Genomic DNA, 18314 nt, shown 5'->3' on the forward strand with positions numbered 1-18314 from the left:
GGCACCCTTCACCTCTTTAACCCTGGAGAGACACTATTTTTTCGTTCATAAATTAATTCATTATTTTTTGTTATTGTAAGTCACCAATTAGGATATACTATTGATTTTGAGAGTGGTGCAAATTATTTTTGAAAAACACATTTTTGTATACTGTAAACTGGGGTAACATTGGCATCTACTTAACATCTATTAAAAAGAAAAAGGAAAAAATTGTATGCACTTTCACACTTGTAGTACAATCACAAACGATGCGACGTTATAATAGGATACATAAACCAAATTTAAAAATGTTAATTAAGAAAATAAAAAAATATAAAATAGAGTGCATTGAACATAAAAAGAAATAAATTTAAATGTTAATGTAAGTTCAGATGTGGTAAAACTTTAACTTTTTAGTGCTATTTATTATTTGCTTATTAAAATTAAGGTGACTTGAATGAACGTTAATTACACGTGTCCTCGTATCACGTGTTCTGTATCGGCATAAATTCAGAGCTGTTTTTAAAGCAGTGGTACATCCCCTAAATGCTGAGATTTCCTTTACATCTTGTTTAGTTAAATGCAGCCTCGCCACGTGCTAGACCTGTATTCGCAAGTCACTTTTCACGATTTTAACCTGCATTTTCCGCAATCGGAGCTTCTTTACATTCAGCTTAAGCGAAAGTAACGTCGTCACGCGTTGAACGCATAATGATTCAAATCTTTTAATTATCGCGTTCATCATTACTGCTCCGTTTAGAAATAAATTACGTAAACATTACGAGCAATAGTTCCAATGCAATATCCACTGCAAAACGGAAAATCAATAGAAAAATACAAGTTGCCGTAAAAATATGTTTCTATTAATTTTATCTTATTTTAAAATACGGCCTCTATGCTGCTCAAGCATCTTACAAAACTTACATACACTTTGCTGTTGAATATCAACGTTAATACCAACAGACGATAATCGCGTGACACTGGAAAGGATGCACAGTGATTCTGCATTAGCATCGTGAACCGCGGAAAGGTTTTTCTAGTCCTGGTCGAAGGATTAATTCGCGAAGCTCGTCGAAGGCTGTTGAATGATGGCAGGATGAGTTCGAGCGTCGTATTTCCAAGTTCAGCTATGCAAACGAGACAGAGAATTTTAATTTGTTGCTACTCGAGGCTGCTCGATCGGGTTGCCACATCGCTTTTACACCACTCTTCGCCTACCTTTCAAATCTCGCTCCTTTCCCACGTCTGTTCGCCACGCGCCGACTAACCACACTATGGCTTTCAGTAAACAGCCTTTGTTTAAACTTGAACCAGTGTTTTCGTACGCGCAGGTCATTAATACGTTAACATTCCTCGAAGATACGAAGCTTCGCCTTTCCTTTAGCATATTCAAACTCTACATGCTTCTCTGAACAAGGTAATGCACACCTTTCGAATTAATAACGCACATGCGATAATTAAAAACAATACCATCTATCTATCAGACGACACACTATTTACTTTACACGAATTTCGTTTAATCTGTCGCGTGACCGATCGACAAAAAATAATACCCAGCAATATAGTAATTGCACAACTGAAGCCTTTCCAAAATTAAATATTTTGCTCACAAAATTATCCGAATATCAGAATCTATTTAGAATAAGAACCTACAGTCCTTTACCTTTAAATTACAAACCCAACTGTAATACAATCGATCACAAAAATCCCAAATTCTCAGCTCAAACATTCACCTTTCTCACGATCAGTTCCTCGATACAGTCAACATTCTTCCCTAACCATATATACCCTCCACTTTCACCTTTTTATTCCTCCCATAGCTGAATCCTCTATATCGATTCTCGGCTTGCACACACCCCCGCAGAATCCAGAGAAGGCAGAGCTTCCGCCTGAATTTTCCCGCCAAAATATCGAGCACTGCAAACCCCCGTTTGCGGCAGATTATTGCACGCGGTATATACTGGCTGTATGCAATATTTGAGGCGAATCGGTGATCCGTGGCTCGCATACTCCTCTGGTGAGTGAATTCCTCTTGATTAGCCGCGGCGAGAATGCAACTCGAGCGCAGTTGCATTCGGTTGCATTGAAACTTGCCACGAGTCGTGCATCTCTGCGGTTGGACAGTCATGTACATGCATGTACATGCTCCTCCTCTCCCTTCCCGTATTCTTCACGGTGGACTCGCTTTCTTTCTCGCCCTTTCTCTGCTCCTCTTCCATCCATCCTACGGTGTCTCGTTCCCTCTCGTCCCAGGAACGTAGCGTTAAATTTCGTACACCGTCTTGCGCTCGACCGCAAAAACCGATCGGTAACGGTTGCACGTATCTTAAATTACATAAACAGTTACGTTAGTGAAATCATTGCACGCGCGCGCCTGCAGTATTTATTCGCCGCGATAAAAATGCCGCGATGTCGAAATCGGCTCGGCACAACCTGCACACTGGGGCGAAAATATTTGCTCCCCGTCGATCAGGGTGGGGAGAGGGGGTCGTTCGATCCTTGTTCTATGTTTTCCGTTGCGGTTTGCAATGATTTAGGTGGCGCTGACAGGAAAATACGTCGATGTCGCTGTTTTGTAATTGTGGCTTGCGTAAAGTGAGTTGGAGCTTTGGAGATTCTTTGAATTCTCACTAGGCTGTAGTAAAGTTGGATTTCATTTGATTTGTTATGAAATTGTAAGATCGATAGTCATCTTTTCTGTTTCTTGGCACTGCAAGTGCTCCTGCTGCAAGAGTGTTTTTATGAAAATTTATTTTTGCAGCAGGTAGAACTATTATCAAATATGTTTTTATACAAAAATTGCTATCATTCAAGGTTGCCCTTAGAGTACTCAGAAATTCAGGGTGGAATCTTTTTGGGCGTAGGGTAGACCGGAGTAAAGTGAGCCTTGGGGTAAAAGAGCTTTCTTAATTTGTTATTTAAAAATAGAATATATCTACAAATTTTGGTAACGTAATAAATTTATGTAATATAACTATAATAAGTATGCACATTCAGATAACGAAGAATGTAAATTCTTTCGATTGGTTTGCTTTTCAATTTAGCTTTTTGGATGAATGAGTCATAAATATATTATTTCAACTGAAAAAAGCTACATACGTCATTCCAGCGCAAGGGGTTAATAATTACCTAGCCAATTTTAATATACTCTAAGTTTATTTTAATTATTGCTACTCGTAATTTGTCAGTAGTAACGTTTAAATTACATTGTAAATTCCTTTCTACACATTTTTATTGAAAGGAGAAAATTGTATTCTACTTGAAACTTATATAGGTTCACTTTATCCCGGTTTCCCCTGCAATACTCCGCGAAATAAATGGAAAAAGCACTACGAAACAAGTTGTAAAAAACAAACTACCTACGTTCAATTTGTAAAATAGAATTGCTTTCACTCATCAGAGATCTTCGCTATGTCTGCCTCCCATTTAAATGCATAGAAGAGATAGCAGATCCTTTGAGACAAGTGAAGCTCAGTAACACAAAGTATCCCCTCATTTCTGGACAGCAATCTTCAATTTGTCGCTTGGATTCACCCCAATCACTACCAGCGTCGCAAAATATACTCCACCAAATTACAGTGCCCCGAGACTGGAACTCCCCTTACGTACCATGAACTTTACGATATCTCGCGTCTGGTTCGACACAAAAATTAGGTCTTCCGCCTTCTATCCACTTTATCCTCGGCTTCGATCCCACGACAGACATTCTTCCTCCACTTTATCGTCTCTCTTCCCCCCGCGCCGTCCTCCCAAGTCACCTCTCCGTTCCTCCCAGATTCTCTATCACTCGGAATGTCCCTTAAGCTGGGCCTGTCCCCTCTCTCATGCGCCACTCTTTTCTCTCCTTCCCTCAGGAATTCTCTCTTACGCTCTGTGCTCTGCCTCCGTTTCATTGTTTCGCTCTTCCTTCGGCCATCGTCCTCCCCACGAGACAGCTTTTCGTTTTAAATTCGTCCCCCCCCTGTGTTTTTACGGCCCAGGCACGAACGGTCACAGATAGGATCGTGCTTTTCCTCGGAGACAGGAAAATCCTTGGTAGTGGCCCGAGCTGTGGATATTTTAGGCACTTTGGGGGGTATTCAATCGTTGTGGGGCTTCCACGGAGGCTCCTCTCTTAAATTCCCAGTCGATCTGCGCAGATTATGGGTTTAAGTAGGGATTAAATGTCAGGGGGTATGGTTCGTTTGTAAAGTAAATTTTCAAGACGTTTCAGTGGCCATGAGTCGGCCCTCAAACTTTAAGGGTTAGATGGACCATGGAAAGGCCAATTTCTAAACCCTAGTTAACTTTACCTTATGATCTGTGCCTCAAGATCAGATTAATCACAATCACTAGATATAGGCACCAAGTCGGTGCAAAAGCTCACTGTCAGGTCACATTAGGCGCACGTAATTCCCTTTTTATTGCACCTAAATACTTACAATACTTTTACCAGAAAAGTGACAAAAGGTAGCCAAGGAAAATTCTTTGATTAAAAAATCTTAATTGGTACAATAAAGCGAAAGAACTTTTGCACTGACTTAATAGAATAATTCAAAGACCATCTCCAATGCCTATCAAATGGAACTCCAAATGTTTTCAAGTAAACACTAGACTCAAAAGAGAACTTCCGCCTTTCAAAAATCCCCAAAGAAAACTGCTCGTTGCCGAAAATCTCGTCCAATATCAATTACAAGCACAGATTCCTCAGAAACCCTATTGCCCGGCAAAAATGGCTTTTCCTGGGTATAAGGAGGGAAAGCAATGTTAAGATGCCTGGACTCGCTTCGGATTGTACAGAGTGTTTCCCGTTTTTATTCAGGCACCGTCGTCACAATGCAAATGCTGGATGCAAATGGCGGGCAACGGAAGTCGTTGGCTCACGAGCACGGATCACGCTCCGTTATTTCCTGGCACGAGTCGCCCCGGCGCCTCCACACGCTCCTTTTAATCCTTGAAAGCGAGTCGGTGAATCTTCTTCGTGGGTTGTTTTCGCGCCGCCAACGAAACCCGTGCCCCAGCTTAAAAAGGGATTCAGCTCCGAAACTGTTTGGTGGGATGCCCCGTCGCAGCGCATTTCTTGCCAATGACACGCGCTTCCCTTATCGATCCTGGGCTCCAGACTCTCGAGTCTAAAGCTACGCTCTGATCAAACACAAGGTGTATCCACAGAAATTCTTAGGCCGCAATCATCTCTTCATATCAGCGAAAAAACTAGGGAGAAAAATTGTGCTACTCTGCTTTGCAGACATACGCTAAATTGGAGTGACTAATTGGAGGTTCGCTTAATTAGCGTGAAATGATATTCTTGATAGTGGAAGTCGACAAATATGTTCTTGGTGATTTGTTATAAAATTGCACTTTTTTCAGTCACAACCTTATGGGTCTTGAAACATTTACACTTTGAGTGGTGCAAGGTTTTGAAAAGTGGCTCCGATAGGGGCCGTCCTTAAATTACGCAAGGGTAGTTTTGGCAATTTCTTACCCCTCTCCCCAAATATAAGAATTCGTAAAATTTTATATTCCACCTCCTCCCTCCTTCCTTATTAAAATTCTTTTAAAGATTTATATAACTCATTTACCTAACTCGGTTTCGCGTGTGCGATGGAACATAAAACTAGGTTAAAAAAATATATAAGATGCTAGCTGACTCCCTCTCCACCCGTTGTAAGAAAACGTAAGAAATTCGCGACCCCCACTACCCCAACAGCCTTACGTAGTTTAAGGACGACCCCTTACGACGACGATACTCTTCTGAGCGATCATTTCCGTCGGGAGAGTTTCGTATAGCGTTTAAAGTGAATTCCGAGCTTCTCTTGTTCTCAAAGTAAAAGTACTGGAAATTGCTTTCCAGAAAATATGAACGTGGAAACACGCCAAAGCTACGTACGAGATGCAAGTCTTTTGACGTAAAAACACGTAAACGCCAGTTAAAGTATTCTGATTATGTCCACGGGCTATTGACTGATCTTCAAGAGACTCCGGAGTGCTATCGTTATCTCTCAGCCTCTACGACAAAAAAAAAACAGAATACTTGGCGATATACGTTTATAAAACCTCTGCGATTGCATTTTTATCGTAATAACTGTATAAGTTTCTCGTGTATTGGGTAGTAGAAATTAACCCCTCAGACTTTGAAGATCGAATTGGTGGAGAAGTCCACTAGTAATGACACAAATTCTATATTTTGTGAAGTGACAGTTTCAGCGCACCTACCGCTATGTTTCATTGGTCTCACGGAAAGAAAAGTGACGCTCAGACGGAATGTAGGTGTGGGGAGAGCACGGCGAAAGAAGCTTAAAGTCAATTTCCAGTTCGCCTCGCAGGCAGACGTACGAGGTATTTTGGTCTCCCATTTTCCCGGTGCCGGAAATAAAGCAGTATTCTTAGAGGAGAGGCGTCTATGTACCGCGGTTTCCGGTACATACGTCCGTTTCATTTGTTTCTCTTACAAACGAGCTTCCAACGTGGAAAGAATCACGAAACGCAAATAGCCGCGAATGATTGCTCGCACGTCGCATACAAATTAGTCGGGATCCTATTGTGAGTGTTTTTCCAGTGGTAGGTATATAGTAACTTTTGTTTTCCTCCCGCCCACGTAGCACGTACCCTCAGTTTTCCGTTTCCTAACAACATCCCAACGTTGCGATATGTTCAGATTTCTTGCCGGACACGAGCTCGCTCTTTTTCGACGCTTGCTCTTCCCGTTGCTCTCTCGCCTTCTTTTCTTCTTCGAGAATCGCCAGCCATGCTTCCTTCGGCCCGCAGAACGACGTGGGTGGCAGCTCATCTAATACATCGTAATAACTCTGCCACTTGTGCATAAAGTGGAGTGCCAAGTCGCATTCGGGCCAAGGTTTCACTCTGCATGGCGGGCCTTTCGAGATGATATGCGCATATAAATATGTAAAGCTTGCAAATTTAAAATTACTAACATTTCTAACGCTTGAGATTCATTAGAATATTTAACTCCACCGAGGAGAGGTGTTTGAGCGCAGTGAATGAAATCGCGAATTGGGTGAGCACTGTTTAAGCGAAATGGAGCTTAGAATGTGAAGATTAATGATGATAAATTTGGATGGAAAAAAGTAACAAGAATTTCTTGGCTTCTTCCCATACAAAATTTATTTAATATTTGACGAATTGCTTACCACCGCAAGAAGTACGTGGACAGTCATGCTGCAGTCCATTCCGATGGTAGCAATCGCAGTCTGTGTAAACCACTCCAGCGTTTAGCTCCCTGGACCTAACTTTCTTCAAACGAAACTTCTTCGCTTGTGCCTTCGATGATTTCTGCAACTTTGCTTCCGACCTTTGAGGCTTTGACCTTATTTGCTTTCTACGAGGCTGCTGGAGAGTGGGGCTTCCGACCTGTAAAAATTCCTCGTTTTTAATCAGGTTTCACATTGATACTTATGGGAACCTAAACAAAGAATTTCAACAATTCAATTCTTCAATACTGTGTATCTTCAATTACAAGACAAAAGAGAAAAATCCAAGAGATCTCGAAACTAATCAAGAATACATTGAGTAAAATTGCCCAATGCTTCGCACATTAACTTTATTGCAGTACATCGTTAAACACACATATTTACTCCCCAAACAACTACATTTTTGCAATTACGTTCGATACCCCCGAAGCCGCCCCTTTCAAACGCAAATCGACCGCTGTAGGCCCTTTGCGCGTTATCCACGTGCTCCACGTTATCCTGCGCAGGCATCGATCACTCGCTGGTCCAAATCGCCTATGTCCGATTTGTACACGTCAACGAGACGACGGAACAGCTCTTGCCTCTTCAGCTGGACCACGGCGTGCGGAACAGCCAGGGAACACTCATCCTGAAGACCGTTCCTCTTCGACCGACAAGCTTCATAACGCTCCAACTGACTAGGAGAGAAGTGCTCCCTGTAAAGCGTGGCCAATTCCTGCGACCGAACTCGGGGCACGTAGCCCTCGACGAACTCCCCGATCTGTTTGGCAGTCGGCCTTCCACTTTCACAAGCTTCTACTTCGGGAGACGTCTTCGACATCGCACAGTCCCCTGACAGTTTCTCCGTTTCACCTCGATATCCTCCGCAGCCCGATTTCACCAAGACAGCTCGCGCTGAGACACACTTGGCTGACTCTGGACCAGCAAAGTCATGGCAACGTTGTCGACCACGTCCAGAGTAACTGCGTTCAAATTTAGGTCTCTTTGTCGGTGGACAGCACCTGGAAGGGCAAACTTGTCTCCTGGGACGCGGTGCGAAATCACTCTGGGGAACTGTGTCCGAGGGATCTAGGCCATTTCTGCGCTCCACTCTGGGTGCTCTGTCTTTGCAATCGATGGAGCAGTTCTTCAGGGGGTCCTTGAAGCCTGCACAGTCGGGGACGCAGTCTGGAGGCGATCGATAGACCCAGGACGCCTTTCTCTCGACTTTTCTCTCGGGGTAGCCTTCCTCGCAGATAATTTTAGCTAGTCCTCGACGTGGCTTAGCCGGCTCGCTTGATTTAGACCCCATGCCGCAGCAGTAGTGCCTGCGATCCTGCGGGAAGCTGACATTACCCGGTCTTGGTCCACAATCGCCGACTCGTGTTTCAAGGCCACCCTGCTGGCGCGAGATCGAGTTTTCTGGTGGACATGGGGAAACCACAGCCACCGAGTGGCCACCAGCTCGTGGGACAGGGGTCTCGGAGCAGATCACCGTAGGAGGACTCGCGCTGCGTTCAATCATCCGCGATGGTGGTCCCTTCGTTGCGCAATCGACGGTTTTGGGCGAATCACAAGGATTCCCGAGGGATCTTCGAGTAGCTGGGCAATATAGAATCTTCGAGCGAGGTCCATGGCGATTTCCGTCGCCTTTGGTGGGCTCTAAACAAATGATTGCGTATGTGCAATCTGAGGGCAGGTTTCTGGTTATCGCGGATTTTGGACGGGTGACAGGTTTTAGGTAATAAATGGTTGGAGATTCTGTGCATTCTTGAGAACAATCCTTTTGGTCATCTGGAAGTAGTTTGTTGGGTTTTCTTGAATGTCCTTGGGGTTGGAATATGAGCCTGAAGAAGAAAAAGGCTTGGCTGAAGCGGTGGTCATCTGAACAAGTTTCTCTTTAGAAATAATCATACTAATAGCGACAATGGGTATTGTAATTAGGCAACTGACACTGATTAGACGAGGTATAGGTTACAGTCGTCTAATCTTTTAAATAAACTCCTCAAAGAAATCCACGAAATTCTTTCAAATTCCACAATCTGACTAACACTCGCAATCAATTCACATAAAGCCTCTGTAGATAAACAAATCCTCGTAGAACCAATAGTCAGAATATCTCAGAAAATTTCAAATTCCTGCACGCTTTCCACGCGTGCACCATGAGACTGTAATATAATTCATAGAACTCCAAGAACAAGCAGGAAGATGTCTATATAAATCATATCAGAGATCACCCCAACTGGCAGCTGCCCAACACTTTCTCAGAATGTAGGCTGCAGGGACGATCAAAGTCCCCTTAGAGGAGGAATAAGAAGATTTAAACAGAATTGCTTTCGATCTGTTCCACTACTGTCACTCTCTACCTAATCCTCTGCTACCCTGTCCTCGACAAGGAACTCTACCCCTTGTCTGTTTTGACTCTCTGCTGTCCTCCTACCTGGGTAATGGCCCTGACGGTGTCTGCCTCGCCTTGGAGAGCTGGCACGTCTTCTGGGTGGCTGTGCTCCCATCCATGGGTACCTGGACAACATGTGCCACAGGTTGATCACCTTCGAGACGACACTCCAGAACCGTAGATCCTGGTGGATACCGCGGACAGCAGGTGGTTGCCGGATGTTCAAGGCCACAGGGCTGTTGGAATCGAATTACATACAGCTCGTATCGTGCAATCTTTCCTGCTTCCCTTCCACGCTGTCCCCGAGACAGCAGGGGGGCTATCTTTCGCGAAATGACTGCCAAGTTATTCTTTTAACGCCTCTGCAGCGCAGAGTTTACGCTTTCTAAGCAGCTTTTACGAGGTCCCTCTCAGCTGCAAGTAAACGGTTCTTGGCGGGAAAAGTTCGTAATGGGTTCGTTTGGATTCTGATTGGCAGCGATCTTCTAGCCGTTGGATAGTTTCTCTGTGTCGATTGCATTTCTGCTGTACCGATAGTTGAGATTTTTTGTAAATGAGCAAGTTTGTATTTATTGTTGTCTATATTAATTCTAAAAATAAGATAGTTTTATGTGTAAATGAGGGAGTTTTTAAATCTCAGTCGCCTGCTTTTGTATTTTATCTATGCCTGAGATGTTAGGTCGTGAATGAGCGGAGTTGCGTAGGTAGACGAGGAAGGTTTTCTTTTTAGGAAGTTGTGGAACGAAAATTTCAAATGGCTGCGGACAAACGGAGCGTGCAGGATTTGTGCGTGACAGAGATTGTGTAATGAAACGTTTCATAGGTGAAAGTGATTGATGAATCGCGAACGGTAGGGTGAATGTAAACATGTTGAGTGGTGGTAAAAATGAGCACTAGGAGTGTGACAAATTGATATGACTGTGTAACGAGAAGTTGATCTTTTGTGGCGAAGATTGGATGAAACGTAAGTTCATATAAATTAATGTTTGTTGAATATGAAAGTATGTGAATCAGCTGGTTTTTCTTCTTTCTTCTTTCCACACTTTATTGGTGAGTCATTTACTTGGCATTCACTATTAATAACTAAATTTGAATATCGAATAGGAATACTTGTGAACAGTTATCAATGTTCACCTACACTTTACTTAAACGAGCTTAATGATTACTATATGATTACTGTAAACTGGAAAAGAGAGCTTCATTTAACTTCATCCTGACATAACTTGTTTTCACTTTCTCATCACTGGAATTTACTTTGAATATATTAAGTTTCTCATTTCACACTTTTTACATTCATAAAATAATCAATCTGAATAATTTGAAGAGAAGTGAATAATTAAAAGTAAAGTCGTACCAAGCCATCCTCTTTTAAAAGAGAAACGGTGCGCATAAACAAGCTGATCAAAATTGATCTCTATAAACATTTTCTTACCGTATTAGGCGGAGCTCGTGGGTGGTCATCAATTTCAGTGCAAAGTCCCATGAATTCACCTGCACCGTTTTCCCTGAAAATACGAGTACTGTTCATACGAAGGAAAATTTCACTCTGGCTTATTTTAGTATGATCATTGTTCAGTGAAGTTGATTGCTTCAAAATTTTCATTTCCATTATTCTAATATGATATTAGTAACTCGCTTTGGAGACATATATTTAATTAATTTTCTCGACATTTAGGAGATGGAAAAATTTGGTTAATTACTTCAATTTTTAAGAACTTACGAATAATCTAGATGTTATTATTTGCTTTAGCACTTTTCATGTAGAATTCTATTTAACGTAGTATTTTTTTCTTTTCAGGTGAGTCCAAAGGGAAATCTTTACCTAGGGGTTGTCGGTATGATTCTCGAAGGAGTCGAGGTGAGTCGAATTTTAGCTTCTCGATAAGCAGAGAATGTGATTAATGATGGGACAAGGTAACTGGTTTTAATTAATCACCAGGAAGAAATTGAACAAGAGAAGAATATTTGCTTCGGATGGTGTTTTGAAACCAAAACGTGATTGAAAAATTGAATATACAGAAGCATTTAATTTTAACGTGACTTACACTTGATAAATGGTAACCTTTCCTGGCAGACAAATGTCAAAAGTCTGTTCCATGTTAAAATATTTTGAATTTTCACGTATTAGCTGTTTCTTCTTCAAAATTAATTTCTCACGTTTTTGAGCTTAAAATACACCGTTATTCACTCATAATTTTACAAATTTTGATAAATTCCACGTATCCGCGAAAATGTTAAAATTTTCACATTTTTCAATCACCTGAAACTGAATACAAAACAATTTTCTTCCTCTGTTTTAATTCCTTTGCTTATAGTAGTATTTAGAAAGTTCACTATATAAAGGGACAACTTCGAACTTTGGACTTTATATTCTATACTATATCCGTGGAAATTTAATTTTCGAATCTCAGATAAGGTACAAGAGGCTTTCAAAGAAATATGTTCGAGTTACTAAAATAAATTCGTGCAAAATTAGAATAATTCAGTTGAATTCTAATAAAATTCAACTAGGTTCAATGATTCCCACTCGAATTCGAATATTTTATACAAATTCCAGTAAAGCACATCAACTCAAACAAATTCAGATAATATTCGCGCTAAACTACTATTCCTCGCGAATACTATTTTTAAGGGTGTGCAGAAGCACATAGAAATTTATTCTTAACGGTCTGTAAAGCGTTCAATCGTGACTCATGGTTTGGTTGTGCTAATAATATAAATCATCGAGCCTTCAGTGGCGGTGGCGCCGTTAACTTTCCAGTTAAAGAAAACGAGAGTTGTAAAACGCGCGTGCAACACGCGGCTACCCGTGTCGCCTATGCAGCCACGGCTGCTAGAAGGTTAATCTAATTGAAAATATATGTTGCTTTATCAAGCGCAATTCCTTATCGACGCGGTCACAGGCGTGGAAACATCGTGGAGCGCGATACATGCCGCGAGATGCATCACGGGAGAATTAAACTGTACCAGTGCACAGTGTGCGGGATTAGAACAAAAAATTTCAGACGGTATAGCGCACTGCACTTTACAGCGCGTAAAAATATTATCATTTTGCTGTATTAGTTTGGAATATAGATTACCTGGTTCAATTTCGATTTCACTAATTTTTTGCGCTCTTATTCTGAGTTTAATTAAAAACGCGAGCTAGAGTTTTATGTTTAAAAAATGAAATTTACGCACCCACGAAGACTTTCGAGGACAATTATGATCAAAATCGATTATACGTTATACATATTTTCTACGGTATGATTCTGAAGATGCTTATTTTCGAAATGGTTTTCTAATATTATTTCTTCGCGAATTGATCGTAGAGATGGAGGAAGTGGGATACATCTCATGCCAGAAATTATTTTTATTAGAAATGTACCTAGTCATTTCCTCGCCTAACGTTGCTCCGTTAAACTTTCGCTCGTAAACTAAATTGCAATCCATTGCAAGTACAGCGTAAACTGTTCCTCTACGGAATTTCTCGTGATACTTTTCATCCGACATCCTGGATTGTGTGCCTATTACTCATACAGTATATTCCGTGTTCATTCACTTTGCTGATTCCACTTGAATCGCCGCAGTAACTAATTAATACTCGCTTGTTTCCTCCCATCAAAATTAATAGAAAATAGAGCACTGCTCAAATTAATGAAAACTTCTACTTGCTGAAATCATAGCTACTCCTAGCCACTAGCAGACAAACATTTATTACTACAGAAATCCAGAATTCAGTAATGAAATGTTCATACTACTATCCCACGGTCCAGCAGAATCGTCGTTACAAAAAATCACCGACAACTTCTGCTTCCTGAAGTCATACCTGCCCCCGGCACTAAAACAATATTCCCGCAATGAAACGGCGTAATCGAGAGATCCCTCGTTTATTTATACCCGACTATCGCGAATCTAAAAGAGATCGGAAAAATCCTCGCCCCTGCAAATAGAACAGCGCCGCGAGTATCGCTCGGAGGAGCGATATAAATCGTTATCGAAGGTTTCGCAGGCGCGGGGCATCGCGAAACGATAAGTTCCCCCGCGGAACAAGGTAAACACGAGATGAAATATCGAGGCCCCCGATGTGTAGAGCCCGTCGTGGCGTTTACCTGTTCAAGCAGCGCGACAGGCACACGCAGCATATGCGGTTTCGTTACGGTTGAACGGTAGAACGAGCATAAAAGCGGGTCGCTCCGCGCGCGGGGCTGACAGAGAGAGAGAGAAAAAAAAAGGAATCGGCGGACCTTTCGCTGCGCGGCTACGGAACACGCCGGCAACACTCGGACCAGACACTCACGTTGTCTTTCTCGCGTTCAGCTGAACCTGACTCAACGACTCGGCGTTGCGCAACACCGTGGCGGGTCGCGATTTCGCAACGATATCCGCGTCTCGATCGACCCCGGCCCGCTCTTAATCGCCAGATATAATTGGAGGATCGGCGTGTGTAGCGGACACTGCTCGGTCGTGGAAATGGGTGTGGAGGGAACGATCTCGCGATTAATTTCGGCGGGCATCGACAACTGGTTCCGCGGTGGTAAAGGTTGCTTTTATTGGTGAAAGAATGCTATCGCAACAGAGTTGTCAGTCTGTTTGCTGGTTTGTTATCTGGTGTATATCTGTGCTCCGTAGCCGAGGGAAAGGTCTCGGCAAACAGGGAAGTTTGTTGCTCTCGGGAGATAGACGTTTTCGGTTTTCGCGTGGCGCCTTTTATGTGCACAGTGGGAGATACGTATTGTGGATTGATATCATGGTTGTAGGTGTTAGAGTTGATTGGGTCCGTTTGCTGCGGTTCTATCTGGCTGATAGCAGATGTGATTTCTTGATATAGAATTCATATTGTACCTGGAGAAAATTATTTGAGGTATGACTAATTTGCCAGCCTCTATTTGTCCAGGCAGAGAATAGTCTTTGTTCTTTTGGTGCATCATATTTGAAGGGCAATGTAAATCTAGTGGTGGATACTCCAGCTGTTTTTTAACCGACTTACAAAAATGAGGAGGTTCTCAATTCGACAGCTATATTCTTTTTATGCATGTACCTATTCAGAATATTCGTTGTATCTGGAAGAGGATTTTTCAGTGTCTCTTATGGAATTTTATATTTGTGGAATTTATGAATTCTGGAACTGTAATTTCAGTAGATAGCTTTTACATCCTACGTTTTATGATGATATTGTTCGTTTATCTGTTGATCATTTCTCGACGAATTTCTTCTTGAATGCTATTCTACATTATTCAATAGAACCACAATATTTTACTTAAATTTTACTTAACACACGTGTTAATATAATAACTATTTATTATGGTGGACTAAAATACAGTAAAAAGGAAAGCACGATACCTACGTTAGTATACCTTAGAATGGCTCTTTCACAGTAGACTCTCCGAGTGTCCTCAGTCTTCTTGAATACATCAGTTCACCCGTGGAACCGCAATAAATTATTAAATTCCGAGTCTGGAAACTTTTGAGGCAAACTGTATTAACGCCAGCAATTAACATGGCACTGTCTCTCCTCTCTTTCTTCGCGCAGAAAGTAAGTGTCGGATTTATGGGTAGATTAAACGACGCCAGGGGAAAGGAGATTAAGGGACAACGGATGCGCATCAGGCGTGGTGCGTGGGAAGAAAAACGACGCCCTTGCGCGGCTCCGCGCGGACGAGGGCCTCGCGTCTCCTCTTTCGTCGCCGTCTTTTTGCCCGCGCGTCCAGGATGCCTTTACAGTTATCGACTGGGAACGTTGAGGGAGGAACGGTAGTCGATGATGGGGACAGACCCACCGAACAGGGAGATGTAAGGTGATACGAGTGACAGGGGATGATATGGAACTAATTTATCGGCGCCTCATTAACGCTCTCGGACCCTGAGTCCAACCGAGTTGGGCGTGCTATGTATTACATTATTGCATTAGGCGGTTAGAGATTACGCTATTCAGGGGTGAATTAGAGCACTGTCTGGTGGGAGGGAATGACTGCAGCGAGTGCATTTATCGTTTTTACTTTAGTCACTCCTACTTGGGTACAATGGACCAGCACGTGGGGCACACGCTATCGTTGATTGACTAATTCAGGGGCTTCCCTCCTGCTTTTTCCTTCCTCTGACGCCCACGAGGGGACTTCATAGTGTACCGAAGTGGCTGAATGGTTGTAATTTGGTGAATGAGGATTTTTTGGAGATGCTTTTAGAGGCTGCTAAGTGTTGCTTATAAGGAAACGTTCCCCCAGCTCGAAAATTCTGATTCTAATGAAACTTCGTGTGAAAGTAGAGCAGTGTTTCCCACTCCTTTTTGCGTCGCGATCCCTTTTTATAATATTCAAATAACCTACGACCTGCGCCTTTATTTACTACACCTACGTGTACTTCTACCAGAAAAGTGGCAAATAGTCTGGGTTAGGTAAAGACTTCGCTTCAATAAAATGAACGAACTTTTGCACCGACTTAATACCATTAGTAGAACGCGTTCCGAAAGAGTATTCGAAAATTCCCCGCGGGTAATCGAGGCGTATGCTCCGCGGCCGCGATCGGCCGCCCAGATTACCCTTTAATTTAATTACAAACGGTTGTAAATCGTGCAGCGTTAGAATTTTATCGCACGCCGTAATAATCGAAACGGATGAGTGACGCACAAAGAGGACAGGGGGTAGCGTGTCCAGGCTAATGACTAATGTCGTAGAAACTAATTACTACCCTCGCCGACGTTCCCCCGCGATTTATCTATCGCGCGGATCGATAAGCCGGCCCTCTGCCCGTCCAGGGAAGTAAGTTTGATTTATATCGCGGACACTCGTGGCCACGCTCGAGATTGCATTAGCCTCTCGCTGCTAATTACCGTTTATTGTATCTCGAAGCTGCGCGGTTCCAGCCACGACGATCCTCGTGAATCGATGACGAGAATTTTTAATTGAGATAGTTTCGAGCTTCGCGGGGCTCTCTTCTTTCTTTGGTGACTGACGACTTGCTGCGACGTTTAGTTATGAGTTGGGGTGGAAGTTTTCTTAGTTTTGAAGTGGCCAATTCTTTACGCTCCGATTTATTGATTGTTTGATCCGGGACTGCAGTTGTTAGATGCAGGGCTGTCGAGTGGAGAATACTCTAGTATAATAAATGTACGAATTCTTTTATTTTTACAAGATCCAAAATGATGTTGGTGTGAATTACGTGTTTGGAGTGCAAATGGTGAGTGATGGGAGGAAGTGGAAGTGAAAATTTGCTACTATGCTGTTTTATACAGAGGCTTACGTGATTCAAAGATTTTAGGATAATTTCTGGATCAAAGAATCGTCAAGTTAAAGATTTTAGCGTGTGCAGGGTGAGCTGCCCAGTTAGGCGAGCTCGTGAGAATGAGAGTGGTCTTGAAAAGGAAAGTTGTACTATTGAGTCGCGTTCATGTTCCTGTTCCCCGTATCGAATACCACGGTTCAAGTATCGTTTCCTTACATTCACGTGCAGTGCACAATGACAGGCTCACACAAACTTACTCTTAATCCTCACACCTTGATCAGTTATTCTTTAAATACTTTTATGCACAAAGTACATCCCCTTTTTAATATCTCCCAGGCATAATAGAGAAATATTGCAATGGAAACAAATATTCAAGTAATTTTTCTATAAAGTAGCTACTCCTTACGATTACAATATTTAACTACAGATTACAAATTACAAATTTTCTGTAATAAATAAGTGTAAGTTTTGTTATCAGGTATTTGCAAGTGGAGTATTGTTTTGCTTCAACATTTATTTTTATTTTTTCTTACGTATTTTTTCAGTAAGTAGAAAGTTTTCAGAAGTTTTACATTACTTTATTATATAACTAAAAATAGTTTAGGCAGAAAAATAGCACTTTTAGCACTTTCATACATGTGGACAAAAAACAACCCTCCTTTAGCCCGATCTTAAACCTTAAACCTTCCGACAACTTAGGCTTCCCAGGGTTAAAGTCCACTGTGTCCTATCTAGCTACTCATTTCGTTTGCTCAGTGTCCTTCCATCTGGTAAAAATCCTGTCGAAAGGAACTCGGCCCAGCATCCCTCGCAGCTGGCCCTTCCATTTCGTTTGAAGACAAAGTGGCGTCGAAGTGAAGTCCGCGTGCAAACGCAATTTCCTGGCAGCGGTGCACAGCAGGCCGGCCGACCGCGCCGTAAAATGCTAATTGATTTTCGACCGTCATTGTGCCCGACAGAAATGGTCGCAACGTGACGAACATCTGACATCTTTCCTGTCTGCCTTTTGTGCGTCTGGTGCTTCCTGTTCCCCTTTTTTTCCACGCGATTGCAGATAGGCGAATGGAATCGCTGCGAACAGTTGAGCGATCCTCGGCGCAGCATCAGACGGCTGCTTTGATTATTCTAATCAGGCGGTTTAGAAACTGCTCGCTTTGTCGCCCGGTCGGCAATTTCTGTTCGCTGAAATTCCAATTGACGCCTACTGGCATCGTCTAGGACGGTGGGCGTCGCGTCAGGTTATCTTGAGAAGAAGACCGCACTGTCTCCACAGATAGGCGAGCTTATGGATTCAAAGAAATTGATTGATTCCTGCAATAGTAGACAGCATTGAAGTTATGTTTAGTCTAGGAATGATAGTGAAAAGTATCGATTGGGATCGTTTGGAGCTCCGAAGACACCCTCTTCTTTCTCTAACGGTTCGTGGATCGTTGAACTTATAGTTACCTGGCGGGCTGGAATTTGCATTTTGCATAGAAACCTAATAATTTTAAAAGTTGAAATGGGCAATGGCTTCACTCCTGTGTAGACCTTTCTAAATCCACGAGGAAAATTAGTTTTCGCAACTG

General features: G+C 42.5%; 2 protein-coding genes across 13 annotated transcripts in view; one reads left to right on the forward strand and one right to left on the reverse strand.

The window, feature by feature from the left end:
• Positions 1-18314, forward strand: part of Raskol (Ras GTPase-activating protein raskol) — a 365041-nt gene that overhangs the window by 255699 nt on the left and 91028 nt on the right. For 10 of the 12 annotated variants that reach the window (XM_076819087.1, XM_076819088.1, XM_076819082.1 and 7 more), the window contains one exon: positions 11345-11404. The exons of the other annotated variants lie outside the window; for them this stretch is intronic. In XM_076819087.1, the coding sequence (XP_076675202.1) occupies positions 11345-11404 (60 nt within the window). The remainder of the gene's footprint in view (positions 1-11344; positions 11405-18314) is intronic. 12 annotated transcript variants of the gene reach the window in all.
• Positions 7168-9698, reverse strand: LOC143372353 (uncharacterized). The gene is made up of 2 exons (XM_076818473.1): positions 9589-9698; positions 7168-8995 (listed from the first exon to the last, which is right to left on the reverse strand). Exons 1-2 carry the CDS (start codon positions 9663-9665, stop codon positions 7663-7665), a joined length of 1410 nt encoding a protein of 469 aa, XP_076674588.1. The 5' UTR covers positions 9666-9698; the 3' UTR covers positions 7168-7662.

This window comes from Andrena cerasifolii, chromosome 8, assembly GCF_050908995.1.
Source record: "Andrena cerasifolii isolate SP2316 chromosome 8, iyAndCera1_principal, whole genome shotgun sequence".
Taxonomy (NCBI): Eukaryota; Metazoa; Arthropoda; class Insecta; order Hymenoptera; family Andrenidae; genus Andrena; species Andrena cerasifolii.

Bases quoted from the DNA above. Each gene is read 5' to 3' on its own strand.
- LOC143372353 (XM_076818473.1), bottom strand. From the start codon at position 9,665: ATGGATGGGAGCACAGCCACCCAGAAGACGTGCCAGCTCTCCAAGGCG. The intron at 8,996-9,588 runs GTAGGAGGACAG...TTTCTTCTTCAG, and splicing joins CCGTCAGGGCCATTACCCAG to GCTCATATTCCAACCCCAAG.